The sequence below is a fragment of the Bufo bufo genome, chromosome 11 (genome assembly GCF_905171765.1).
Source record: "Bufo bufo chromosome 11, aBufBuf1.1, whole genome shotgun sequence".
Classification (NCBI taxonomy): Eukaryota; Metazoa; Chordata; class Amphibia; order Anura; family Bufonidae; genus Bufo; species Bufo bufo.
The window spans coordinates 66682759-66710485 of record NC_053399.1 but is presented as its reverse complement, the minus strand read 5'-3'; the positions used below and the strand labels follow the sequence as shown (position 1 = coordinate 66710485).

The 27727-nt window shown below is 42.2% G+C and overlaps 1 protein-coding gene and 1 long non-coding RNA gene across 2 annotated transcripts in view; one reads left to right on the top strand and one right to left on the bottom strand.

Moving 5' to 3' along the window:
* NPAS3 (neuronal PAS domain protein 3) overlaps positions 1 to 27727 on the bottom strand; it is a 695623-nt gene that overhangs the window by 100771 nt on the left and 567125 nt on the right. Inside the window, exon 8 of the mRNA XM_040412178.1 lies at positions 8140 to 8333. Within this exon, the coding sequence (XP_040268112.1) occupies positions 8140 to 8333 (194 nt within the window). The remainder of the gene's footprint in view (positions 1 to 8139; positions 8334 to 27727) is intronic.
* LOC120982193 lies at positions 1128 to 22275 on the top strand. The gene is made up of 3 exons (XR_005774857.1): positions 1128 to 1262; positions 11060 to 11061; positions 22263 to 22275. It is a non-coding gene; the product is annotated as an uncharacterized LOC120982193 (long non-coding RNA).

The following is a 27727-nucleotide window of genomic DNA, read 5'->3' as shown; positions in this document are numbered from 1 at the left end:
GACACTGGACTGGAGACCATGGGCGTACTGTGCTCTGTACAGCCAGGTGTCACAACCAGACAGTTGAGAAGCTCTGACAGGAGCTTTCCAGATCCTCCTCCTTGAGTTTCTTTGTTTTGGTTAAGTTCCTCATCTCGTTAGTCTATCTCAGCTGTCATGCAGTTGGACTGATTGCTTCCCTTTAAGTTCCTCCCCAGGATGCATTAGGTTGCGGCTTATACAACTTCCTGGAGTGTGTGTGCTTGCTGTTTCTATTCCTCAGTCCTCTGCAAGATAAGTGCTGTTCCTTTATTTGTGATTTTCTGTCTGCTGGATTTTCAGGTGACCCTGACTCCCTCCGTGTCTTGTGTAGGGAGCCGGTGGTCGTGTCCCTCACTATTGTAGGGTCTTCAGGTATTAGATAGCCGAGGTACGTGGATATGCGCCCATCCACCTTTGGGGTGTACGCATAGGCTGAGCAATTAGGGAGAGTGGCAGGACTCATGTAGGGGTCTCCCTTTTGTTCCTTAGTTGTGGATCCAGTGAGTCATTAATTGTATTGCATTGTCTTGTTTCCTGTACACCATCCGTGACACCAGGGCGCTGTGGGACATTGGCTCAGTAAGCCGTATGTGTTCACAGGGTGTGAACAGGGACTTAGGTGAGTCAGGGATCTGTTTGTTTAGTTAGAGCCCAGCCGGGCGAGTGTTTATTATTTTGTATTATTGTTTGTTTATGCGGATGTGCTGCAATAAAGCACCGTGTTTGGATCTTAAACTTGGTGTCCTGAAGATATCTGTGAGAATGACCCCCCGAAAGAGAGCTGATCCCATACAATTGGTGTCGGATGCGGGCAAGTTGTCCATGAGAGAAGGGCAACGGTCGGTTGCTAGGGGCAACGACGAGACAGCAAGTGCTGCTAAAAGCTGTTTTGCCGTGTGTGGAATTAAAGGGCTAGAAGTCTGTTTGTTCAGTGCTGCTCATAAGAGTGTGGACTATTTTGCTGTGGTGCAAGTAAAACTGCAGTGAATTAAAGGACCAGTAGCCCAGCAAAAGTGGACTTGTGGCTGAAAGTTTTTCCTGCTACCATGGGTCTCAGGAAAGAGTACGTCCGGCAGCGCTGGCGCATACAGCAGGCAGAAGAAATGGCCATAGAAATTGGCTACACTAAAAATGAATTGGTGAAATTTGATGCAGAGCGAGAGGCTTTGGAGGCACAGTTGCAGCTGGCCTTGAGAAATGGGTTCTCAACACTGTATGGACCCTGTACAAAGTTCCAAGAGGTTGGTGGTGTGCCGGGACTATCGGGGGAAAAGCAAAGATATGCCGTTGCCAAGGGCAACTGTCGGGAAGATAAAGAGGGGGAGAGCGATTCAGCTCTCAGGAGGTCGAATGTTCCCTACCAGTGGAGACAGAGTCCTAGAGAGGGTGTGCTGAGGATCTGCGAGGCTGTTGCTAAGGGCAACCAACCACAACAGCGTGCGGCTGTCCAGCAGTTATGGAGCGGAGCAAGTGGCTCATATTCTGCGGCTGGAGATCCCAAGGACAGGTCTCCCGAGAGTGTGACTCCACATCTGGAAGGAGGATGGAGTCACTGCGTTTCTCGTAGCAACCACTGCAGTCAGGAGTCGGCAGGTGATTTTGTAATGGAGGATCCTGGCGTATCCTTGGATTCTGGGACTGCCGAACCCGTGACATCGATGGGTAAGATCGTCCCTGTTATTAATTATGTGACAGACCCAGTGACAGTGAGCCGGCGGCAGGGGATACCTGCTGGGACGGTGAGTGATAAATCACCGAGGCGAGTAACTGTCTCGGAAGTGTGTGACATTGGAGAAAACGCAGGGTCTGAAAAGGCGGGTAAGCCTGTTGCAGTTGTTCCCTTGCAGGACTTTGCAGGGGAAAAGGTTTCTGGGTCGCCCAAAGAGCCTGTGATCAAAGCTAGATTTGGGGTGGTGAAAGTCAGAGATCCCATGCTAGCCCAGGTAAGAGGTAGCATGATGGCCGCCCCAGAGACTGATAGAGTGTTACATGTTCGGGACAATTATGTGGATAATACGGACTATCAGGTGGTTCTCACTGAGGGAGAGTCTCCGGTGAGAACTGGGACTTATGAACCTGATGTTACAAATACGATCATACATGAGGGAATGGTGGGCCCTAATTTCCCCTTATGCTTGGAGGTTTTAAGTAATGGAGACACTTCTGCAGAGAGTGACAACTCCTGCAGAACCTGTACCTGTTCCTTTAAATGATAATGTGAAGGAGCTGCACATTGAGAACAAGGGTGCAGATAAGGTGCAAAGTGATGGTACCATGTTTGCCGAAATGCATAATGGAAATGTGATGACATGTGAAATATGTGATAATAATGAGATGCCTTTTCCTTTGCAGGCTGTGATTGGGGAAAAAGCTCCCCCTGTTGGTAAACATGTGTCTGATATAAAAGTGTTGATAAATGTTGAAGAAACACCGCTGGGAGACTCCATTGTAGACAATGTGGCGGGGCTAGAGTGTGTACCACACGTATCAGAAGTGGATATGCAGTCTCCACAATGTTTGTTGGTTACTAAGGAAGTGTCCCAGGTGGGGATTAGCTCATCGGTGCCCCTAGAAGCCAGAGTTAATAATGACACGAGCAGTGTAGGTGACGTATGTGCTGTGACCGATAGCAACTCAGAGAGTAAGTATACCATGTCAAGGTCCTGCAAAACAAAGGTGGTTTCTAGTAGCGACCAGACAGTTATATCTGACGAGATGAGAAGTGTCTGAGGCCCATGCCTAGTGTCTGAGGCCTATGTCCAGGCAGTTGTAGATGACCTGACACGACAGTACAGCTGCAAACAGGAGGAGAGCCAGAAAGAGAATGGTGATATTCCTACATCTGCTGCAGCAGAGCCGAGCGGGGAGCATGCTGAATTTGAGAGGCTGAACAAGCAACTCAGAGCTGAGATAGATGATCTTGTGAGCTCAAAGGATGACGTCGGGAAGATCGTCTATGAATTGGAGAAGTCTAAGTTAGAGCCTATTAAGAATGGGTCTGGAGATGGTGGCACTGCGGTGCTGGCTGTGACAGAGAAGATGGAAGATGCTTCTGCTGAACCAGTTGATGGAGCTGATGTGGATTCCGAAGACCACAGACCCGTAGTAGAGTGTAGCCCAGGCCGGGAACACGTCCCCTCGGCCTGCACGGCCTTCTAAATAGCCAGCAGCCTGCTGGGGAAGAAGTACGAGGAGGTGAACGATCAGTTTTTGGATCCGGGCTATTATGATGGGCTGTCTCTCCTGACTCCTCCCCAAAAGGAGACCAGTGTCCTGGGTGAACCTCTGGAGAAAACGCCAGAAGACGAGGAGTATGCTGAAGAACCCGGTGCCTCCTGCCTCAATGAGAAAGAGGGGGAGGGGTTAAGAAGGCAAGCGTATGGTGCCATGTCTGAGAAGGCTCTCAAAGAGACTGGAGACTCAGAGAAGACAAAGGCTGAAGAAGTTAAGGCCTATGTGTTGGTTGACATGAAGTCCCCAGGTGGTGCAGAGACCAAAGTTAAGACAAAGGGAGCGCAGGCAAAGTGGAAAAAGACACTAAAAAAGCAGAGGTCTCTGAAACTGCCACCATAGCTGTGGTAACTACTGCTGGAAAGAAGGAAGAAGTGACCCAGATGCACGTAAAAGAAGCGGGCAAGGGCAGGCATGCTCTGCTGAAGGAGCCCTGCAAAGCAAAGGAGAAAGTGTCGGGACAGGACCATGACTGGGAACAGTCCAGTCAAGAGCTGCAGCAGTCCAAGAAAGGACATGAGGCGCATGTGCGGGAGCCAGAGGATCAAAAAAGAGAGAGAGATCAAAGAGTGCGAGAGCGCATCATTATCACCCGCGAAAGAGTAGAAAAAGAGTACCTGGCCATGAGATGGGCACATGAGGGCTTTAGGCAGTTTAGATTGGGCAAGATGTTAGTTTTGGTGATAAACAAGCTCTGCTGGCGTGGGTCTGGCAAAACAAGGGGAAGGTACGTGTCACCGAGGTTCCTGGCCTCGGTAAAATAAGAACCGGTAATTTTCTGTGTCAGCGGCAGCTAGTGCTCGCTGACACTGTGTTACTTAGTGTAGCTGTAAAGCCAATCCGGGCCGGTTCTTATTGGGAGCAGCCAAAGAGCAGGGTGGGTGGCTGTTCCCCACGTCCAGGCCAGGTGGATGCCCTCTCACCAGCCTCCCGTGGTTATGCAGGTGTTCACCCTCACGGGCTTGAACAAAGGGGGGGAAGGGGTGGTATGTGAGACAGTGACAGGTCTCACACAGGTTAGAGGCAAGGAAGGGGTGGATAGTGCGGTCCACACCCCTATTCCACCACAGGTGAGACCAGCTGGAGGTACTCAGGTTGGCATAAGGCACCTCCCAGGGTGTCAGCAAGGGGGGAGTGTGTTAGGCTACTTTCACACTAGCGTTTCAGGGTTCGCCTGTGAGATCCGTTTCAAGGCTCTCACAAGCGGCCCCAAACGGATCAGTTTAGCCCCAATGCATTCTGAATGGATGCGGATCCATTCAGAATGCATCAGTTTGGCTCCGTTCCGCCTCCATCCCGCTGCTTGCAGCGTTTTGGTGTCCGCCTGGCGGTGCGGAGCCGAACGGATCTGTCCTGACTTACAATGTAAGTCAATGGGGACGGATCCGTTTACATTGACACAATATTGGTGCAATTGTAAACGGATCCGTCCCCCATTGACTTTCAATGTAAAGTCAGGAGTCCCTATTAATATACCATTGGATCGGAGTTTTCTCCAATCCGATGGTATATTTTAACTTGAAGCCTCCCCATCACCATGGGAACGCCTCTATGTTAGAATATACCATCGGATTTGAGTTAGATCGTGAAAACTCAGATCCGACAGTATATTCTAACACAGAGGCGTTCCCATAGTGATGGGGACCCTTCAAGTTAGAATATACTGAGAACTTTGGACATAACGGCCCCCTGCTGCCTGGCAGCACCTGATCTCTTACAGGGGGCTGTGATCCGCACAATGAACCCCTCAGGTGCCGCACCCCCTCCCTCCCCAGTATTAAAAGCATTGGTGGCAATGGCCACAGGCTAACAACCCCCCTCCCCCCCATCATTGGTGGCAGCGGAGCGGCATTTACGATCGGAGTCCCAGTTTAATCGCTGGGGTTCCGATTGGTTATCATGGCAGCCAGGACGCTACTGCGATGCGCCGCACAGACCTGTCACTTACCAGTAGGAGGAGCGCCGGCCGGCCACAAACAGCGCATGTAAGTATAAGCTAAGTAACCATGGCAGCCAGGACTGCAGTAGCCAGCAATGCTTTTAATACTGGGGAGGAAGGGAGGGGGCGATTAAACTGGGACTCCGATCGGAAATGCCGCTCCACTGCCACCAATGATGGGGGGGGAGGGGGGTTGTTAGCCTGTGGCCACTGCTACCAATGCTTTTAATACTGGGGAGGGAGGGAGGGGGGGCGCACTGGCCACCAATGCTTTTAATACTGGGGAGGGAGGGGGGTCTGGCCCCTGCTGCCTGGCAGCACCCGATCAGGGGGCTGAGATCCGCACAATTAACCCCTCAGGGTTAATTTGCATTTATAGGTGCGGATCCGTCTGTGCAGATACCAGATGGATCCGCACCTAGCGCAGGTGTGAAAGTAGCCTTACCTGTGGACAGAGGCCTGGAGGCTCTGTCAGTGTGGTCCAAGTCAGGAGGGCTGAGAGACCACGATTCCCCAAGAGACACTGGACTGGAGACAGTGGGCGTACTGTGCTCTGTACAGCCAGGAGGGTGTGAGACATTGGCTCAGTAAGCCGCATGTGTTCACAGGGTGTGAACAGGGACTTAGGTGAGTCAGGGATCTGTTTGTTTAGTTAGAGCCCAGCCGGGCGAGTGTTTATTATTTTGTATTATTGTTTATGTTTATGCGGATGGGCCGCAATAAAGCACCGTGTTTGGATCTTAAACTTGGTGTCCTGAAGATATCTGTGAGAATGACCCCCGAGAGAGAGCTGATCCCCTACAGCTGTTATAGATTATTGTTTAGGCACATGGACTGTCGGAGGATGTGACCAATATATGACAAGGCCTGTGTCTCGTCATACATGTGTTGCATCCTCTGGCAGCGCACAAGGTGCCGGTCTTTATAAATCTCCCCCATTGAGTCTACAAAATTGAACTTTTTCACAATGTTCTAATTTTCGGATGCTGACTTTTGGGTTTTCATTAGCTGTAAGCCTTCATCATCAACATTAACCCTTCTGCTACCAGCGCTGTATATGTATGGCACTGGAGCGATAGGCAAGCATGGCAAACATCAAGTGAGATCGTGATTCCGGGGGAGTTACCGACATCCTCTGTGATCAGTGAGGATGCCGGTAATTGATTTGAATGTGCTCAGCCTCGCAGAAAAGGCTGACTGCATTCAAACTGCATTCAACATAAATTAACAATAGACAGTAATAAAGTAATTTTAAAAATACATGATTGTTCAAAATTAAAAATAAAAAAATTGATTTTATAGGCTCAAATAAGATCTTCAAAAACATTACAAAAAAGTTCAAATAAACTTAAAAAATATATTAAAAATGAAAAAAAATATAAAAGTTTAAATCACCCCCTTTCCATTTAATAAAAAATATATACCTAAATAACAAAAATATAAACATCATGGGTATCACCACGACCGAAAACGCCCATACTTTTAAAATATTTTTCCAATAGGGCGAATGGCGTAACAGAAAAAAAGGGTTAAAATGGCCAATTAATTTTAATAAAATGTGATCAAAAGTCGTACACACTTCAAAATAGTATCACTAAAAACTACAGATTGTCCCGCCAAAAAATTTGCCCCACACAACTCAGTGGATATAACTATAAAAAAGTTATGGGGGGGTCAGAATATGGTGATGTAAAAAAACTTTTTTTCAAAGTTTAAATTAGTTTTACACTATTTAGACCTTAAAAACCTATACATATGGGGTACCGTTGTAATCGTACTGACCCAGAGAATGAAGGGCATGAGACACTTTTGCCACTTTCAGAACAAAACCCGTAAAAAGGTGGAGGAATTTAGTTTTTTTCCAATTCCACCCAATTTGGATTTTTGTTTACCGCTTCCCACTACATAGTATGCCATAAATAATGGTGGCATTAGAAAGTGCAACTTGTCCGGCAAAAAATAAGCCTTCATACAGCTATGTGAACAGAAATATAAAAAAGTTATGGCTCAAGGAAGATGAAAACGCAAAAATGAAAAAACCTCTGGTATCCTAAGGCTACTTTCACACTTGCGGCAGGACGGATCCGACAGGCTGTTCACCATGTCAGATCCGTCCTGCGGCTATTTCGCTGTGCCACCGGACCGCCACTCCGTCCCCATTGACTATAATGGGGACGGGGGCGTAGCTCCGGCGCAGCACGGCGGTGCACGGCGAAAGCCGCCGGACTAAAAAGCCTGACATGCAGTAATTTTAGTCCGGCGGCCTTTCGCCGTGCACCGGCGTGCTGCCCCCGTCCCCATTATAGTCAATGGGGACGGAGCGGCGGTCCGGCGGCACGGCAATATAGCCGCAGGACGGATCCGACATGGTGAACAGCCTGTCCGATCCGTCCTGCCGCAAGTGTGAAAGTAGCCTAAGGATTAAAATAAATAAATGTTGAATAGGTCACTCTGTGTGTAATGAATCTATAGAATATGAGTTTCCCTTTTTGAATTGATTACTGAAATAAATTAACTTGTAAGTAATCATTGATATTCTAATTTATTGAGATGTAACTATAGAACCTGTTCCAGAATAATGCAGAACAACATGTTGTGTTAAAAATGGCTATTGGAATGAGGGATGAGGCTTATATTTCAGCAGTATAAACTTGCTTCCTTTAATATCATGTTTTTTAGCAGTTAAATACAAATAGCTACGCCACGTTTCAGAATTTTTATGTTGTTTACATACACTTTTCTTTTGCATGGACATATCCTTTCAACAGCTGGACACATTGTGTATTTCCACAATGTATATTCTATCATTAGCAGTAAGATTACTGTACATTTCAGAGAGCATCAATCATTGTACCTTTCTGTAATGAAATTCTGTACATCAAGTGCAGTGCTTACCAATACAACATGTACTCTTCATTATAAGTGCTTCAATCTAAAAGATAACATACCTATTTTCACAGTATATAATATTGAGGTCCATATTGACTCGTGTTACAAACATTTGGCAGTCAATGCGGACTTCATTGATGGTTGGAGGAGGGAGTGCATGAGCCACAACCACTAAGCCCATGACCTGTCCAGTACCAGAGCGAGTATGAGAGAGAGATACACGGAGACGCAATCGTCCAGTTACATGAATCACCTAGAAAACACAGGAAAATAAGTCAGTCAAAATTGACAACAACTATATTCTAAATGATTTATTAAATAAGTGCATTTAAAGAAAATTACCTATTGCTTAAAGAGGACCTTTCACCTGTATAAACTATGTGAACCGAGTATGCTGCCATATAGAGCGGCACCCGGGGATCTCACTGCACTTACTATTATCCCCGGGCGCCGCTCCGTTCTCCCGTTATGCCCTCCGGTACCTTTGCTCTTTAAGTTATAGTAGGCGGGTCTTCCCTTGTCCTGTGGGCGTCTCCTTCTCCTAGGCTGCAGCGCTGGCCAATCGCAGCGCACAGATCACAGCCTGGGAGTTTTTTTTCTCCCAGGCTGTGAGCTGTGTGCTGCGATTGGCCAGCGCTGCAGCCTAGGAGAAGGAGACGCCCACAGGACAAGGGAAGACCCGCCTACTATAACTTAAAAAGCAAAGGTACCGGAGCCTATAACGGGAGAACGGAGCGGCGCCCGGGGATAATAGTAAGTGCAGTGAGATCCCCGGGCGCCGCTCTATATGGCAGCATACTAGGTTCACATAGTTTATACAGGTGAAAGGTCCTCTTTAAACTCAAATTTTAACCCTTTCTCTACCAGTGCTATACATGTACGGGACTGGAGTGATGTGCAAACATGGCGCCCACTGCATGCAGCAAGCACCATGCCCAGTGGGTCTCAAACAGCAGAGGCCTGCGGCTAATGACCGTGACTGGAAATACTGTCGATCGTGGTCATTACAGCCTTTAGATGCCGTGATCAAGTGTGAACAGTGAAAAACTGTCACCCATGTGTGGCCAATGGGGATGCCGGCAATTCACAATAATAGGCTGAGTCTCTCTGAAGAGACCCAGTGTATTAGATCTGCAAGTGGCAGGCCAACATAAGAAATCAGCAACTCACATATAACTATGCTGCTGTATGCAATATGGTAATACTGAGTAAAAAAAAATTATGAATGTGGTAGCCTCCTACACTGGCTACAAAATCATTAAGAAAAATGTAAAATAATATAAAAAATAAAATAAAATATAAAAATGTAAATCACCTCCTCTTTCCTTAGAATAAGAAAATAAATACATAAATAATAAAAAATATAAAAATATTTTTCCAATGCGGTGAATGGAGTAACAGAAAAAAGTATCAAAATGGCCGATTCGACATTTTTGCAACGCTGTATGGACAATACCCGTGGAGGAATTGCGTTTTTTTCCAATTCCACACCACTTGGAATTTTTTCCCGCTTCCCACTACATTGTATGCCATATTAAATGGTGGCATTAGAAAGTACAACTTGTCCCACAAAAGCAAGCCCTTGTATGGATAGGTGAATGGAAAAATAAAAAAGTTATGGCTCCAGGAATACAGGGAAAAAAATTAAAGGGAAAAAAATGAAAAACTTCCGGTATCCAAAGGGTAATGTTAAACATATTTGTAAAAAATTTTGGGTGATTATTTTTACTTTTCCATGTCACTATCAACATTTAGAATAAAATCCTGCAGTTTTTGCACTGGCCACTAAGCCTAATAATAGGAACTCCTTCTTGGACTGTGCAGACCACTTTTAAGCAGTCATCTCATTATCATCACAGGCAGTATTACAACGGCAGATATCACTTAAATACAGTATACCGGTAGCTAACAAAAGAATTCACAATAGATGACTGTAATGAAATCCGAGGTAAATAAACAGATAGATAGATAAATGTATAGATAGATAGATCTCATATTCATAGACTTACATTATCAATAGCTAATTATATAGCAGTGGCTAATTGATCTATTAAGCAAATGCACATGGTGCCTCTAGATGCCAGCCCATCTGAAGACTTGGTGAGAAACTCCACATTCTCAGAGAAAGCCCCCATTTAGCACAGGCCTGCTAATTGATAACCATTTGGGCGTCGTAATGAAGACCTGGGAGGGGGATACTTAAAATGCACAGCCACCCTAGACATGTTGGCTGCTAGACCAGTGGGTGGTCTAACCCATTCAGTAAATGAATGAAATAATATCAGAATCCATAACTCCGACCTCATGGCACCCACAGCCTCAGAACCCTAATAATTGTGTTCAGCCTGACATGGGCTTCGGGCAGAGTCTATGCGCGCCATACTGGACAGGAGGCATTTCTCGGTATTCAGGATCTGGCCTTCTGGAATTCATAACTCAATCACATTTGGTGTCTGGATGACTGGGACGAAGCGACTCAGATTATGGGATCATACCTGTACCCGCAGTCCCCGTCATACAGCGAGGAATCGCCGTGATTGATATTGCCACCTCAGTCAGTCTTCTGGGAAGGTGGGGCAGAAACCTGAATAATATCAGACGTCCCAGAAGGCCGGACCGAAAGGAGGGAGGTTCTCTCACAGGCCACACCTCGGCTGAGGGGGGGATAAAAATGGGTGTTTGGGAACCGGTAATTGTCAGCCATTTTGGGGATCCACATCGTTTGAAGTGACTGACCATATCTTCAGCTGTCCCCACAGCCGGAATATGACTGCTGCATCTCAGTAAGCCAATAGTCCGTATTTTACCCCTTTTATTTTATCTGTTCACTGCATTGTTATTGTATGTATATTTAGTTTTTATCTTTTATCTGACACTTTCTTTTTGTATTGCACTGCACTACTGTGTATTAAATTTAAACATTAATAAGTCCTTGTGGTCTTATAGAACTTGCGCTCTCGGAGGGAATAACGTTACCAGTAGTGTTTCAGGGGATTTTAGGTCCCATATAGATAACCTGTGTTACTGTGTTAAATTTGGGTTGAGAGAATATCTGAGTATAGGCCCCTATTGCCTTATAGTATAGGTGGTGGCAGCTATTGTGATAGAAAATATTGGGGTGTTAGAATCTAGGGGAGTAAGTTAGCATAATTCCGTCATCTAGAATAGGTGGGTGGGAATTTCTGTGGGGACTTGATGAGCTCACTAGTATAATTCACCCCAGTGACGTGACAAGTAAGGATTGTGACAATGACTGTCAAAGCGCTGCTCGTTCCTTGTACAGATTTCTGCACAGGTCACAGAAAATGCCTAGAAAAGTCTACCATAGAAGTCCCATCCAATCCATTGTGTCTATGGCCCATGGTAGTTGCTGTAACAGCTCAGGCAAAATGGCTGCCCTCAAAATCATGTTCAGAAAATCAGAATCTACAGCCAGAAAATAAAAACAGTTTAGGCTGAAAAAAAAATCATATGAGGAATAGAATAGTAAAATCAAATACGTTTGTCACTGCTGCTTTGTTAAAGGAGTTATCAAACATATCTTGGTTGAACTTGATGGACTTGTGTCTTTTTTTCAACCGTATTAACTATGTAACTATAACCAATCCAGGAATTATCACAACTATCTATCACTTATCCAGGATTGGACTGGCCCAGTCTCTGATACCATAATGGGCTCCAAAGATCCAAAATCTGCATTATGGATGATATTGGGGTTGGGGCATTGAGAAAAAACATTCCTCTCACGGGCCCAAGGAAGCCCAGTCCAACATTGCATATATCCACAGGATAATTGAAAAATATCATATTTTTGGGGGTCCAACCAGGTCTGACCACTAGGACTTCCAGCAATCCTGAGAACAAACGGTCCCTGAGTCAGTTGTATGAGTGGAGCAGAAATGTGTATGTTGGTCTACCGCTCCATTTACTACTATGAGACTGACGTAGACAGTAAAGCAGTAGCATGACATGCACAATACTGCTCCAGTCAGAGAAGAGACTGGGGACCTCCTGTCCTAGGGATTGCTGGGGGTCCCAGTGGTTGGAACCCGGACAATTTACCACTTATCACCTATTCTGTGGATAGGTGATAAATACTGTATGTACAGTTGCAAGAAAAAGTATGTGAACCATTTGGAATGATATGGATTTCTGCACAAATTGGTCATAAAATGTGATCTGATCTTCATCTAAGTCACAACAATAGACAATCACAGTCTGCTTAAACTAATAACACACAAAGAATTAAATTTTACCATATTTTTATTGAACACACCATGTAAACATTCACAGTGCAGGTGGAAAAAGTATGTGAACCCCTAGACTAATGACATCTCCAAGAGCTTATTGGAGTGAGGTGTCAGCCAACTGGAGTCCAATCAATGAGATGAGATTGCAGCTGCCCTGCCCTATAAAAAACACACATCAGTTCTGGGTTTTCTTTTCACAAGAAGCATTGCCTGATGTGAATTATGCTTCGCACAAAAGAGCTCTCAGAAGACCTACGATTAAAATTGTTGACTTGCATAAAGCTGGAAAGGGTTATAAAAGTATCTCCAAAAGCCTTGCTGTTCATCAGTCAATGGTAAGACAAATTGTCTATAAATGGAGAAAGTTCAGCACTGTTGCTACTCTCCCTAGGAGTGGCTGTCCTGTAAAGATGACTGCAAGAACACAGCGCAGACTGCTCAATGAGGTGAAGAAGAATCCTAGAGTGCCAGCTAAAGACTTACAAAAGTCTCTGGCATATGCTAACATCCCTGTTAGGGAATCTACGATACGTAAAACACTAAACAAGAATGGATTTCATGGGAGGATACCACAGAGGAAGCCACTGCTGTCCAAAAAAAACATTGCTGCACATTTACAGTTTGCACAAGAGCACCTGGATGTTCCACAGCAGTACTGGAAAAATATTCTGTGGACAGATGAAACCAAAGTTGAGTTGTTTGGAAGAAACACACAACACTATGTGTGGAGAAAAGAGGCACAGCACACCAACATCAAAACCTCATCCCAACTGTGAAGTATGGTGGTAGGGGCATCATGGTTTGGGGCTGCTTTGCTGCGTCAGAGCCTGGACGGATTGCTATCATCAAAGGAAAAATTAATCCCAAGTTTATCAAGACATTTTGCAGGAGAACTTAAGGCCATCTGTCCACCAGCTGAAGCTCAACAGAAGATGGGAGTTGCAACAGGACAACGACCCAAAGCATAGAAGTAAATCAACAGCAGAATGGCTTAAACAGAAGAAAATACGCCTTCTGGAGTGGCCCAGTCAGAGTCCTGACCTCAACCCTGAGATGCTGTGGCATGACCTCAAGAAAGCGATTCACACCAGACATCCCAAGAATATTGCTGAACTGAAACAGTTCTGTAAAGAGGAATGGTCAAGAATTACTCCTGACCGTTGTGCACGTCTGATCTGCAACTACAGGAAAAGTTTGGTTGAAGTTATTGCTGCCAAAGAAGGTTCAACCAGTTTTTAAATCAAAGGGTTCACATACTTTTTCCACCTGCACTGTGAATGTTTACATGGTGTGTTCAATGAAAACATGGTAACATTTAATTCTTTGTGTGTTATTAGTTTAAGCAGACTGTGATTGTCTATTATTGTGACTTAGATGAAGATCAGATCACATTTTATGACCAATTTGTGCAGAAATCCATATTATTCCAAAGGGTTCACATACTTTTTCTTGCAACTGTATATGTGGGTTAACCCCCTTTAAAAAAAGATAGATTAATACTTTGAATATGTTTTTGTGTTAGATACACAGATGAAAAATGTAATTCACATACATGAGAAAAGAAAGGAACAGAAAGGTAGGACACTAAAGCTTTATATAATCAAGGCCGAGATGATGGCAGACAGTGGCCATTAAAAGACAAATACAAGAAGTAAAGAAGCAAAGCTTGCAGCAACAAAAGAAACACTAGACCTGCAAGTAAAAAAAATAAAATCAGAAAATAAGGATGTAAAGAAGGAATAAAGAAGGGCTGGTCAGTGGGAGGCAGGATGCCGCAGACTAAATAATCCAAAGAGTAGCAGAATACGGTAAGTAGAATCCTCTCTGACACATATTGGGAGTTTTGCTGCTGGATTGCTCGTGGCAATAAAAGACATCAGAGACTCCTGTGGTACTTTCATATATTTCAGCAGCTAAATCTACTACGACACTGAAAGCAGGGGGAGCTGAGGTACATACAATGTCAGGAGCAAACTCCCCTTCCTATGACCTTAATTGATATTAAGGACAGAATTGTTAACTGCTCTACAACCAGCAAGATGTATTAGAAACATTAAATGGTTAATACATTAGCATTGGGATTCTATATAACACTGGTCTGACTTCATAGTCAAATTTTGCGAGCATGCGACTTTTCTTACTGCTAACAGTTATGAAAAAGCAGCACTGTACTATTGATATTCGCTGAGGTCCCTTAACCCCTTCAAGCGACAGCCAGTTTGGACCAAATGCCGGAGCCCAATTTATCAATCTGACGTGTCAGTTTATTTGGTAATAACTTTGGAACGCTTTTACTAAGGCCCCCTGCACACGAACATGTGCACCCCGTGGTCGTGCTGCGGCCCGCAACGCACTAACAGTCCGTGGGGAAGCCGTAGTGCTTCCGTAGGGTTCCGTTCCGCACCATTCCGTATCTCCGGATTTGCGGACCAATTCAAGTGAATGGGTCCTCATCCGTGATGCGTAATGCCCACGGAACGGCACCCGTGTATTGCGGATCCGCAAATCCGGTCCGCAATACGGCAATGGGAAGCACACGTTCGTGTGCAGGGGGCCTAATCTAAGCCATTCTGAGATTGTTTTCTCATGACACATTATACTTCATGTTAGTGGTGAATTTGAGTTGATGCGTTTTACCTTTATGCATGAAAAAAAAAAAAAAATTTGCAGAAAATTTGGAAAAATTAAGCTATTTTCAAAACTAGAATTTCTCTGCTTTTAAGACGGATAGTGATACATCATAAAATAATTACTACTTTACATTCCCCATATGTCTACTTTATGTTGGCATCATTTTCTAAATGTCATAAAAAAATTTTAGGAAGTTAGAAGGCTTAGAAGTTTATAAGAAAATTTAAAGATTTTTAAGAAAATTTCCAAAACCCACTTTTTTGAAGACCAGTTTAGTTATGGAGTCACTTTGTGGGACTTACATAGTAGAAACCACCCATAAATTGCCCCATTTTAGAAACTACAGCCTTCAAGTTATTCAAAACTGATGTTACAAATTGTATTAACCCTTTAGGTTTTCCACAAGAATTAAAGCAATTGGAGGGGAAATTTTCAAATTTAATTTCTTTGTTCAGATTTTCCATTTAAATCCAATTTTCCTGTAACACAGCAAGAGTTAACTGCCAAAGAAACCGCAATATGTATTACCCTGATTCTGCAGTTTACAAAAACCCATATGTGGTTGTAAACTGCTGTATGGGCACACTGCAGGGTGCAGAGGGAAAGGAGCGCCATATTGTTAATGGAGGGCCGATTTTGCTGAAATAGTTCTCAGGTGCCATGTCACATTTAAAGAGACCCTGAGGTACCCCTAGAAAGAAAACCCCATTTTGGAAACTACACTCCTCAAGGAATAAATCTAGGGGTGAAGTGAATGCTGTGACCCAACAAGCGTTTCATAGAATTTAGAAACACATGGCTGTAAAAATGAAAAATTTACTTTTATTTCCAATATAAAGTTGCTTTAACCCCAATTTTCCATTTTCACAAGGAATAAAAGGAGAAAATGCACCCCACAATTTGTCATGCATTTTTTTCTGAATATGACAACACCATATATGTGGTCGTAAACCACTGTTTGGGGGTACGGCAGCATTCAGTAGGGAAGGAGCACCATTAAGATTTTCTAACATGTAATTTGCTGAAATTAGTTTAGGGTCCATAACATTTTTATTTTTTCACCAATGTTGCTGTATGTGGGCTTGTTTTTTGCGGGACGGGCTGTAGTTTTTATTGGTATAATATTTGGGTACATATGTTTTTTTTATCACTTTTTATACAATTTTTTGTGAAAGTGAAGTAGCAAAAATGGCAATTCTGTCTGTTTTTTTTTTTGGGTTTCTTCTTGTGGTAAATATTATATGATTATTTTATTCTGTGGGTTCATATGGTTGTGGCGATACCAAATTTATATAGTTTTTTTATGTTTTACTACTTTTTCAGCATAAAATCCCTTTTGTGTTAATAAATGATATTTTGCATCGCGATATACTAAATTCCATAACATTTTTATTATTTCACCAATATATGGTATGGGGGGGGGGTTGTTTTTTGCAGGACGGGCTGTAGTTTTTATTGGGATCATTTTGGGGTCTTTTTGATTACTTGTTTATTTTTTGTGGCGGTGAGGTGACAAAAACAGCAGTTCCATCATTGTTATTTACATTAAATTTTTACGGAGTTCACCGCGTGGGATTAGTAACATGACACTTTTATAGATCAGGTCGTTACAGACGCAGCAATACCAATCATATGTATTTTTTTTTATTTTTCATTTTTTTTTATGACTTCTAAATAAACGGATATGAGAAAAGACAATTTTTATTTTATTTTTATTTCAATTTTCATTAATTATTTTTATTGATTTTTTTTTTTTTTTTTACCACTCTGACTGGTCCCTTGCCGGCTTCCCTGGTGTCTCCGGGGCCGTGACACTTTATAGTGTCACAGCCCGGTAAGCAGTTTGGACGTCACTGTATGTCCAAATGCAGTAAGTCACTTGCAATTTGGACATACAGTAATGTCCAAATGTGTGAAAGATTAAAGGGATTATCTCTATTTTTTTAAAGGTTCCCCCTTCCATGTGATTAAGCACTTTACCAGTGATAATGTTGAAAATATTTCTACTGGGCCAGAGCTGAGCTCCCCAGAGTAATGACATTGCAGGCACTCCCTAGATCACGTACCGTACATTCGCCACATGATTTTAGCCTGGTTACAACCCGCACTGGCTCGGTAGGAATATTTTCAACATTATCACTTTTGGTTTGCTTCTGATCTGCATTTTTTTGGGATTGAATGTGAACCCATTCATTTCCGTGGAGCTGCAAAAAATGTGGAAAGCACACCATGTGCTATCTGCATCCGTATGTCCATTCCACAGTCCCGCAAAAAAGATAGATAGAACATGTCCGTTTTGAGGACCGCGAAAAGAAAAAAAAAACACAACACAGACATCATCTGTGTTTTTTGTAGATCCGCACTTTTCGGACCGAGTGAAGGCACCCTTAAAGTGCTTAATCAGATTAAAAAATTTTACAAAATTGCGGATAACCCCTTTAATATCATTTTTTCACTACTCAGCTGACATTATATATTAGCTATTTATACTGCCCAACTGTTAGCAGGGCATGGGCTGGCAACTACTGTAACTACCATTACTAATTCCCATGTAATACTGACATTTTACGAACTCTCTCCTAAGGGGGGGGGTCTGCCTTTATGTAAAGTCCTGTCTAAAGCCCACACTCCGAGAAGATATAAGTGAGGGATATGAACATGTGGAGTCACTGTGGGTAAAAATACATGGAGGTAAAAACAATAATACAATACTAATAGGAGTTTATTATAAACCACCTAATATACCAGAGTCCACAGAAAATCTACTACTAAACGAGATAGACGAGGCTGCAGATCATAATGAGCCAACTAAGAGAGGCCATAGGCCTAACTAACTGGGGCAAAGTCCTCAAAAAATAAAAATACAGCCACACAATGGGATATTTTTAAAAGCATCCTAAAATCTAATTGTGAGAGGTACATACTTTATGGGAATAAAAGGTTAAGGAACAAAAATAAACCAATGTGGATAAATAGAATGGTAAAGAAAGCAATAAATGAAAAAAAGAAAGCATTTAAATCACTAAAACAGGAGGGTAGCGAGGAAGCACTGAAAAACTATAAGTTGAATATGTAAAAAACAGCAGCCAAACTACAGACCGAGAGATTGCCAAAGAGAGCAAAACTAACCCTAAAATGTTCTTCAAATATATAAATGGTAAAAAGGTGTCAGCCCTCTACAGAGTAATGAGGGGGGAGTTGCAGAAAGCAATGAAGAGAAAGCAAAGCTATTAAATATTTTTTCCTCCACTGTATATAAATTGTAAAATAAACTGTCAGATGAAATTCAGAATGTAAAAGTAAATTCCCCATTAAAAGTACCCTGTGTGACCCAGGAAGAAGTACAGCAGCATCTTAAAAAGATTAAAATACATGCAGACAGCTTCCCATGTCAGGGTGAGACGTGATGACGTAACCTGTTGCGTAGCTCCTCCTTCCTCCCCCACCACATTATGCATGACAGAAGCCGCTTTTGCGGGTTCGCGGTATGCATATACTTTGGAGCCTGTCTTTGCTGACCGGAATCTCGGATCATACTGTATGCTACTGTGTCAACTGATCCCTGCTTGCCGCTCCACTGCTGCTGGCTGATGCCTTCACTGACGCCATTGGATCCTTCCCCTCTCTACCTGCTTCGTCCCTGCATTGCTCCGATCCGGGCTTCAGGTTTGAAGTTTGAAGCCACGAAATTGCTTCCTCTGAATGTGATGCCTCATGTCTCCTCCCCCCCTCCATGTTTAATTATTGACTTCCCTACTCCTTGTGATTAATTCATCCCCCTGCTCCTTGCTTTTTACAACTTACAACTTTCAGCCTTTCACAACTTAATTGTCGCCTTGGATGTTTTTGCCCTGTGCCTGCTTCGCTCCAGCATTGCATTGTTAATCTCCTGTCCCGGCTGGTCGCGGGATCCAGGATTGAACTTTCAATCTCCCTTGCTCCCTGTGAATGTGCTGCCTCGTGTTCTCTCCTTTCCCTCTATGTTTAACCATCAACCCCCCTTTTTGTGATTAACTCCTCCACCTCCTTGTTCCTTGATCTTCATATTACCATCCTTAATTTCCTGCCTCAATCTTGCCTCTCCAGTGAATGTTTTTCCTTATGTATTCCGAAATCTAAGACTGGCTACACTGTGGATTGTGGTGGATGAATGATTATAATTGTGTCTTTGGCATTTACCTCCCTACTAGTCCACTCTCTCTAGTGAAATAAGACTGCCTTTCATCTGGAGATAGTGCGGTCTTAGCAGGAGGGAGAGGCTGAGAATGATGAAATAAAGAAGAAAAGTAAATCCAGAAGAAAAGAGCGGAGAAAAGGAGGATAAGGGGAGAAAGAGAGAGAAATAAAGGATTTAAAATAAAAGGGGAAGAAACTAAGAAGTTCTTCAAGGGAAACAAACAAAAGAAAATATAAATTATAAATAAATTTATATAAAGAAAATATAAATTATAAATAAAGAGGAAAGGGAGAAGGGGAAGAAAAAAAAAGTGTTGAGAGGGAGAAGAAGAAAAGAGATAACTAATAAGGAGGGAAATAAGGAGGGAAAGGAGTAAAAAGGAGAGGGGGAAAGGAAGGGGGAAAAATATATATACACTGTATATATATATACAGTTACAAGAAAAAGTATGTGAACCCTTTGGAATGATATGGATTTCTGCACAAATTGGTCATAAAATGTGATCTGATCTTCATCTAAGTCACAACTATAGACAATCACAGTCTGCTTAAACTAATAACACACAAAGAATTAAATGTTACCATGTTTTTATTGAACACACCATGTAAACATTTACAGTGCAGGTGGAAAAAGTATGTGAACCCTTGGATTTAATAGCTGGTTGAACCTCCTTTGGCAGCAATAACTTCAACCAAACATTTCCTGTAGTTGCAGATCAGACGTACACAACGGTCAGGAGTAATTCTTGACCATTCCTCTTTACAGAACTGTTTCAGTTCAGCAATATTCTTGGGATGTCTGGTGTGAATTGCTTTCTTGAGGTCATGCCACAGCATCTCAATCGGGGTGAGGTCAGGACTCAGACTGGGCCACTCCAGAAGGCGTATTTTCTTCTGTTTAAGCCATTCTGTTGTTGGTTTACTTCTATGCTTTGGGTCCTTGTCCTGTTGTAACATCCATCTTCTGTTGAGCTTCAGCTGGTCGACAGATTGCCTTAAGTTCTCCTGCAAAATTTCTTGATAAACTTGGGAATTCATTTTTCCATCAATGATAGCAATCCGTCCAGGCCCTGACGCAGCAAAGCAGCCCCAAACCATGATGCCCCCACCACCATACTTCACAGTTGGGATGAGGTTTTGATGTTGGTGTGCTGTGCCTCTTTTTCTCCACACATAGTGTTGTGTGTTTCTTCCAAACAACTCCACTTTGGTTTCATCTGTCCACAGAATATTTTGCCAGTACTGCTGTGGAACATCCAGGTGCTCTTGTGCAAACTGTAAACGTGCAGCAATGTTTTTTTTGGACAGCAGTAGCTTCATCTGTGGTATCCTCCCATAAAATCCATTCTTGTTTAGTGTTTTACGTATCGTAGATTCGCTAACAGGGATGTTAGCATATGCCAGAGACTTTTGTAAGTCTTTAGCTGACACTGAAGGATTCTTCTTCACCTCATTGAGCAGTCTGCGCTGTGCTCTTGCAGTCATCTTTACAGGACGACCACTTCTAGGGTGAGTAGCAGCAGTGCTGAACTTTCTCCATTTGTAGACAATTTGTCTTACCGTGGACTAATGAACAGCAAGGCTTTTGGAGATACTTTTATAACCCTTTCCAGCTTTATGCAAGTTAATAATTCTTAATCGTAGGTCTTCTGAGAGCTCTTTTGTGCGAGGCATCATTCACATCAGGCAATGCTTCTTGTGAAAAGCAAACCCAGAACTGGTGTGTGTTTTTTATAGGGCAGGGCAGCTGTAACCAATACCTTCAATCTCATCTCATCTCATTGATTGGACTCCAGTTGGCTGACCTCTCACTCCAATTAGCTCTTGGAGATGTCATTAGTCTAGGGGTTCACATACTTTTTCCACCTGCACTGTGAATGTTTACATGGTGTGTTCAATAAAAACATGGTAACATTTAATTATTTGTGTGTTATTAGTTTAAGCACATTTTATGACCAATTTGTGCAGAAATCCATATAATTCCAAAGGGTTCACATACTTTTTCTTGCAACTGTATATATATATATATATATATCGAAAAAAGTGGCAGCACCGTCTATTGAGAAGACAAGGGGGTGCAGCTGGCCCAGTTGGGATTAAGCAAACCCAATGTATAAAAGTCAAAAAATGGGCAGCACTCCATGAGATAAAAAAATTGAAAAAACTTTATTTACCCAGACAGGACATGCGATGTTTCAGCTCTATGCTGGAGCCTTCCTCATATAAAATCAAAACAAAAAAAACCAAAAATAAATGGCTCCTCAGCAAAATAAACATTTAGCGGAACATTCATCCTCAAAAACAGGGCAAAAACCGCTAGAGTCTGCCAAAATGTAACAGTTTTGAAAGCCCCCAAGTGTAACCACTAGGGCAGGACAAAAAGGAACATATGAATTGATTACTAAAAAATCCGCTGGTCTTGGTGAGGAAGGAACAGTACTGGAGGTGTGTACTCAGATGGAGGAGGTGGAAAGAGAGGAAGAAAATGATTTGGTGAACAATGCACCATCCCCACTAAATGGTAGTAAAAAAAAACGGGGACTTAATACAAGACATCTTAATGCAGCTCGGAGTAATTCAGTCTGATGTGGCCCTGATAAGGGATGACGTTATAAAGATAAGGGACAGAGTCACAACCATAGAAAAAAATGCTGGATTATTAGAAAAGGAGGTTAAAATTCTCAAGACTGAAACCCCACTTTGAGATCGGAGACTAATATTTCTCCTCGTTATTTTTTGTGGAAAGAGCACACCGGGTCCCATGGGGTAAACCAATTCCTGGAAGGCAGCCACGGACACTCATTGCTAAGATATTGGTTTCGGGAGATAGGGACATGATTTTGAGAAGAGCAAGAGAGTGCCCCCCTATTGTATATAATGGGAACAGATTTTTATAAGGATATTCAAGATAAGAGACGTAGCTATATGAAAGTGAAGAAACGTCTCCAGAAAAAAAAAAATTTAATACTCATTTGTCTACCCGGCTAAACTGTGGATAATTATGAACAGTGAGACCTTTTTTTTTTTTGACGCACCAGATCTTGTGGTGGACTGGCTTGATTGGAATAATATATGAGTGGTCTCTGGTGGGGGTGGCGGGAGGAGGGAGAGAGGTCTTAGTTTAGAGATCTGTTACAGGAATGTGGCGGATGAATAAGTGTGGGAGGGGGGTGGGTTGCGATGCGTCTCCCTTTGGGGGTGGGGAGTTAGGAAACCTGAGTAATTTTATATTTGACCATCTCACTGGTTGATTGATGATGATTAGAATATTAACCTGGGATGTTTGGGGCCTTGGCGATAAGATAAAAAGGCAGGCGGTTTCCGATTTGCTTCGGAGACACTTACCTGCGATTGTAAGTTTGGTGGAGACTCATTTTACTCAAGGCAAGATCCCTCGACTTGGTGGTGGTTGGGCTGCACAGGTCTATCACTCCACTTTTACTAGTTATTCTAGAGGAGTGACAGTATTTATTCACAAACAGATAAGATTTTTTATGTTTGGCATCCTCTATTGATAAGCAGGGGAGATATGTTTTTCTTTATGGAAAGCTTGACGGGAAATTATGTATTCTGGCCTTTAACTATATTCCTCCTCCTTTTTCTATTCATGTACTTAATTGTTTGATGGCCTTTATGGATCAGTCGCCAGACTGTCCGTCTATAGTAAACGGGGATTTTAATTGTGTTATTAATTAAGAGATTGATAGGATATCGATGGGAGGTAATATTTACACCCCTGTTCAAGAGTCCCCGTTGGCTCGTTTTTGCCAGGAATCAGGTTTTGTCGATGTATGGGCATGTTTATCGAAAGGGAAAAGAGCCTATTCCTGTGTTAGTAAATCTGGAAACTCTATGTCCAGGATAGATCTGGCCCTGATAAATAAAGGCTATGTGAACTGTATTAAATGGATGAAACATGAGGGTACGTCTTTATTAGACCATGTACCTTTATCGTTGGAGCTATGTATGGTTGATAACAATTCTTTTTTTTTTTTTTTTTATAAATTCTTTATTTTCAAGATTTTTTCATCGAAAATGAACAAACAATGGTCAATTGGTCAGAGATTATAGGTATACATTGAGGATGTCACAGATCATAGATATATCAAGTAACAGATGGAAGACGCGCTGTCTCTAGTCCATGTCCAGTAACTCATGGCGCGGGAGAGCCACCGTCTTCTGAGTGGCAGCGAAAGCTATGAGATGTTTTACAAAATAAAACATGACACTTCAGGGAAGACAATGACTGCCTAGAATATTTACCATTTATGTATAACACAAAGGAAAAGGAAAAAGATAAAAGAGATAAAGAAGGGGGGGAAGAAAAGAAGAAAAAGACCGGAGAAAGGAAAGAAAGAGGGGGGTGGGTGGGAGGGGGCCTACCGGTTGAGCTGCCTCAACTCTGTTTGCAATTAAGATATGGGATGACTAGGTAGGTCCGAGAAAATGTAACCGTCGGGTTGAGTAAGGCCATCTACACCCAGTAGCTTCATATAGTTGCATATATGTTACCTATCACTACGCCCTGTCCACAGCCTCCAGGGGCACCAAGTTTTCAGGTACTTATCGTGATTCCTTTTGATCCAGCTTGACATTTCCTCAAAATTACAAATTTGGTTCACCTTAGCTATCCACTCGTTCAGTGAGGGAGCCTGGGTATCTCTCCAATGGAGAGGAATGATAGATTTGGCCGCTGCTATCAGATGAGTCACCAAGTCATGCTTTGACGGTCTGTAAAGGTTAGAGGGGAGTGAAAAGAGCACCATTTCAATAGTGATCTTTTGGTCTTTGGCCAGGACTTTGTTAATTGTATAGTTAACTTTTTCCCAGAATGGGACGATTAGAGGGCATGTCCACCAAATATGGGACAGAGACCCTTCTCCATCGCCACATCTCCAGCAAAGCCAATCGGGAGACAGACCACACTTGTGTAAGAACTCTGGGGTTCTATACCATCTAGTGAGGAGCTTAAAATGGTTTTCCTGTAGTCGTATACAAAGAGATGGTCCGTGTGAGAAGGCCAATAGCTTTTTGAGGTCGTTGATAACAATTCTAATGTGAAACCCCCTTTAGACTGAACCCCCATTGGTTATCAATAATGGATAATCATGACCTGATAAAAAATGAGAATATTTCCTTTTGGGATAGGAATTATGGATCAGTAAAGTCTCACTATGTGAAGTGCCACCATTTAAAGCCTTTATGAGTTTTTTTTTTTTATTAGTAATATTTTAAATATGAGAAAATGTTATGCTATAAAGAAGAAGGAGTTAGAGGAAGCAGCTGTTGCCGGAATGGATAAGTACACCAGGAGCAAAACAGAGGAAAACAGAGAAATTATGCAGAGGACAAGTCAGGCTTTTTCTGACTTTCTTCTGGATAAGGCCCAACAGAGGCTTTTCTTTAGAGGACAAAAATATTTTTCCGAGTCGGATTGTCCAGGGAAAATGTTGGCCAGGGTGATCTCTAATCAGGATCCAAAGAAAGAGTTACGTAGTATTTGTTCCCTTGATGGTACTATTATTGAAGATCAGTATAGTATAAGGGAAATATTTATAAATTATTTATTTGAATTATATAAATCAGAAAATGCGCTCTCAGATGATGCGACTGATTCATATTTTGACTCCATTTCTCTTCCAGCTCTTACAGAAAATCAAAGAGAATCTCTTAAGATGGATCTCTGTCTTCAAGAGATGGAGGATGCAATCAAGGCCTGTTCAGGAAATTCTTCTCCTGGATCGGATGGACTCCCATATGAATTTTATCGCAAGTATAGGAAGGTTACCCTACCCTGTTTATTGAGGGTATTCTCTGATTCAATAGAGGAGGGTGTCCTTCAATGACAGAAGCTGTGATCACAGTTATATTGAAGGGTAAGGATCCTCTTGATTTGGAGTCTTATAGAACCATTTCTCTTCTTAATACTGATGTTAAGCTTCTCTCAAGGATCCTTGCTACAAGTCTTTCTAAGGTTATAACATCAATTATACACCCCGACCAAAACGGCTTTATTCCTAATAAAGGGACTCATTATAATCTGCACCGTCTTTTTGCTAATTTACAGGCTCCTGGAGGGGTCTCTCGGTCCATCCTGTCTCTAGATGCCTCCAAGGCCTTTGACAGGGTGGAGTGGAAATTCCTTTGGAGAGTGTTACAGAAGATGGGATTTGGCCCTAGGTTTATTAATATGATCAAGCTTTTGTATAGCTCTCCTACCGCAAGACTCAATATAAATGGGGTTCTTACAAGAAGTAGCTCTATGAGCAGAGGCACACGTCAGGGATGCCCACTCTCCCCGCTTTTATTTGATATTTATTCTGAGCCTCTTGCTGCTAGGGTTAGACAAGATCCTCAGATTTTCAAAAAAATTATATTTTTTATGTGGCACAGGTAGTGGGAAATGGGGATATATTTTCATTTACAGAGTTAGCACAAAGCGAAAATTTATGGAATTTATCTTGGTTTAGGTAGTTTCAGTTAAGATCTGCACTTTTGAGTGTTAAAAAAAAAAGATAGGTTTCAAATAGACACTTCTACACATTTGAATGATTTGATAGGGAATTTAGGGCAAAAGGTTAATATTTCTCAACTCTATAAAGTTCTACTTAAAACACGGTTTGGTGATATATATTCTTCGGGACAGAAGGCTTGGCAAATTGATTGTCCAACGATCCATCTCAAAGACTGGGATAATATATTTGAGAATTTAAAATTAGTTTCTTATCATTTTAATCACGTTTTGGTCCAATTTAATATCCTACACAGAATTTATATTACAATAGATGTGGTCTAAGGAACACTCCCAACTGTCCATGGTGTGATGCACCCGAGGCGGACTATTTGCATATGTTTTGGTCTTGTGTAGAATTGAAACATTATTGGGTTGCAATCCATAAATTTTTTACAGATAAATTGAAAGTTGTGATTCCATCTACGGTGGAATGTTGGCCATTGAGTGATCTCTCCAAGGTGGGATGTCATAAATATAAAAGAACCCTTCTGATTAAAATAATGTTCTTGGCGAGACTCCTGATAGCACGGTCTTGGTTCTTGCGAAATGCTCCAAGTATGAATACATGGTTAAATCTTGGCAATATGATTAAAAGATATGAAAATATCTTACATAAGCAAAGAGATACTGAAGCTAAATGGACTAGAATCTGGGGAGAATGGAAGTTTTAGGGTTTTCCTGCCTCTATTCCTTCATTATCACCTCCGTCTTGTTGTCGGAGGGGATGAGAGACGCACTGCAAATGGGAGGGTTGTTTGGGGGGATTTAGGGGAGTAAGGGTTATTAGGGAGAAAGAAAATAATAATGTAATTGGTTATAATGAATGTAATTGCTTGAATTTCCAATAAAATTTAATATATATATATATATATATATATATAAAAAAATATATATATATTAAAAAAGACAAATCGCCAGGACCAGATGGCAAACACCACCGTATCCTAAAAGAATTAAGTAATGTCATAGCCAGACCCATATTTCTGATATTTAAGGAATCTATACTGACAGGGAGTGTTCCACAGGATTGGTGAATAGCAAATGCGATGCCAATATTCAAAAAGGGTCCAAAAACAGAGCCTGGAAATTATAGGCCGGTAAGTTTAACATCTGTCGTGGGTAAACTGTTTGAAAGTTTTATAAGAGATGCTATCATGGAGTACCTCAATGAAAATAAGCAAATAGTGCCAAATCAGCATGAGGGATCGGTCATGTCAAACTAATTTAATCAGTTTCTATGAGGAGTTAAGTTCTAGGCTTGACAGCGGCGAATCAATGGATGTCGTATATCTGTACTTCTCCAAAGCATTTGACACTGTACTGCATGGAAGGTTAGTATATAAAATGAGAATGCTTGGACTGGAAGAAAATGACTGTATGTGGGTAAGTAACTGGCTCAATGATAGAAAACAGAGGGTGGTTATTAATGGTACACACTCAGATTGGGTCACTGTCACTAGTGGAGTACCTCAGGGGTCATTATTGGGCCCTATTCTCTTCAATATATTTATTAATGATCTTGTAGAAGGCTTGCAGAGTAAAATATCAATATCAACAGTGGCAAATGTAAGGTTATGCACATGGGAAGGAATAATGCAAGTCACCTGTACATACTAAATGGTAAAACACTGGGTAACACTGACATGGAAAAGGACCTAGAAATTTTTGTGAATAGCAAACTAAGCTGTAGAAACCAGTGTCAGGCAGCTGCTGCCAAGGCCAATAAGATAATGGGTTGCATCAAAAGGGGCATAGATGCCCGAGATGAGAACATAGTCCTACCATTTTACAAATCACTAATCAGACCACACATGGAGGACTGTGTACAGTTCTGAACTCCTGTGAACAAGGCAGACATAGCAGAGCTGGAGAGGGTTCAGAGGAGGGCAACTGGAGTAATAACTGGAATGGGGGACTACAGTACCCTGAAAGATTATCAAAATTAGGGTTATTCACTTTAGAAAAAAGACGACTGAGGGGAGATCGAATAACTATGTATAAATATATCAGGGGTCAGTACAGAGATCTCTCCCATCATCTATTTATCCCCAGGACTGTGACAAGGGGACATCTTCA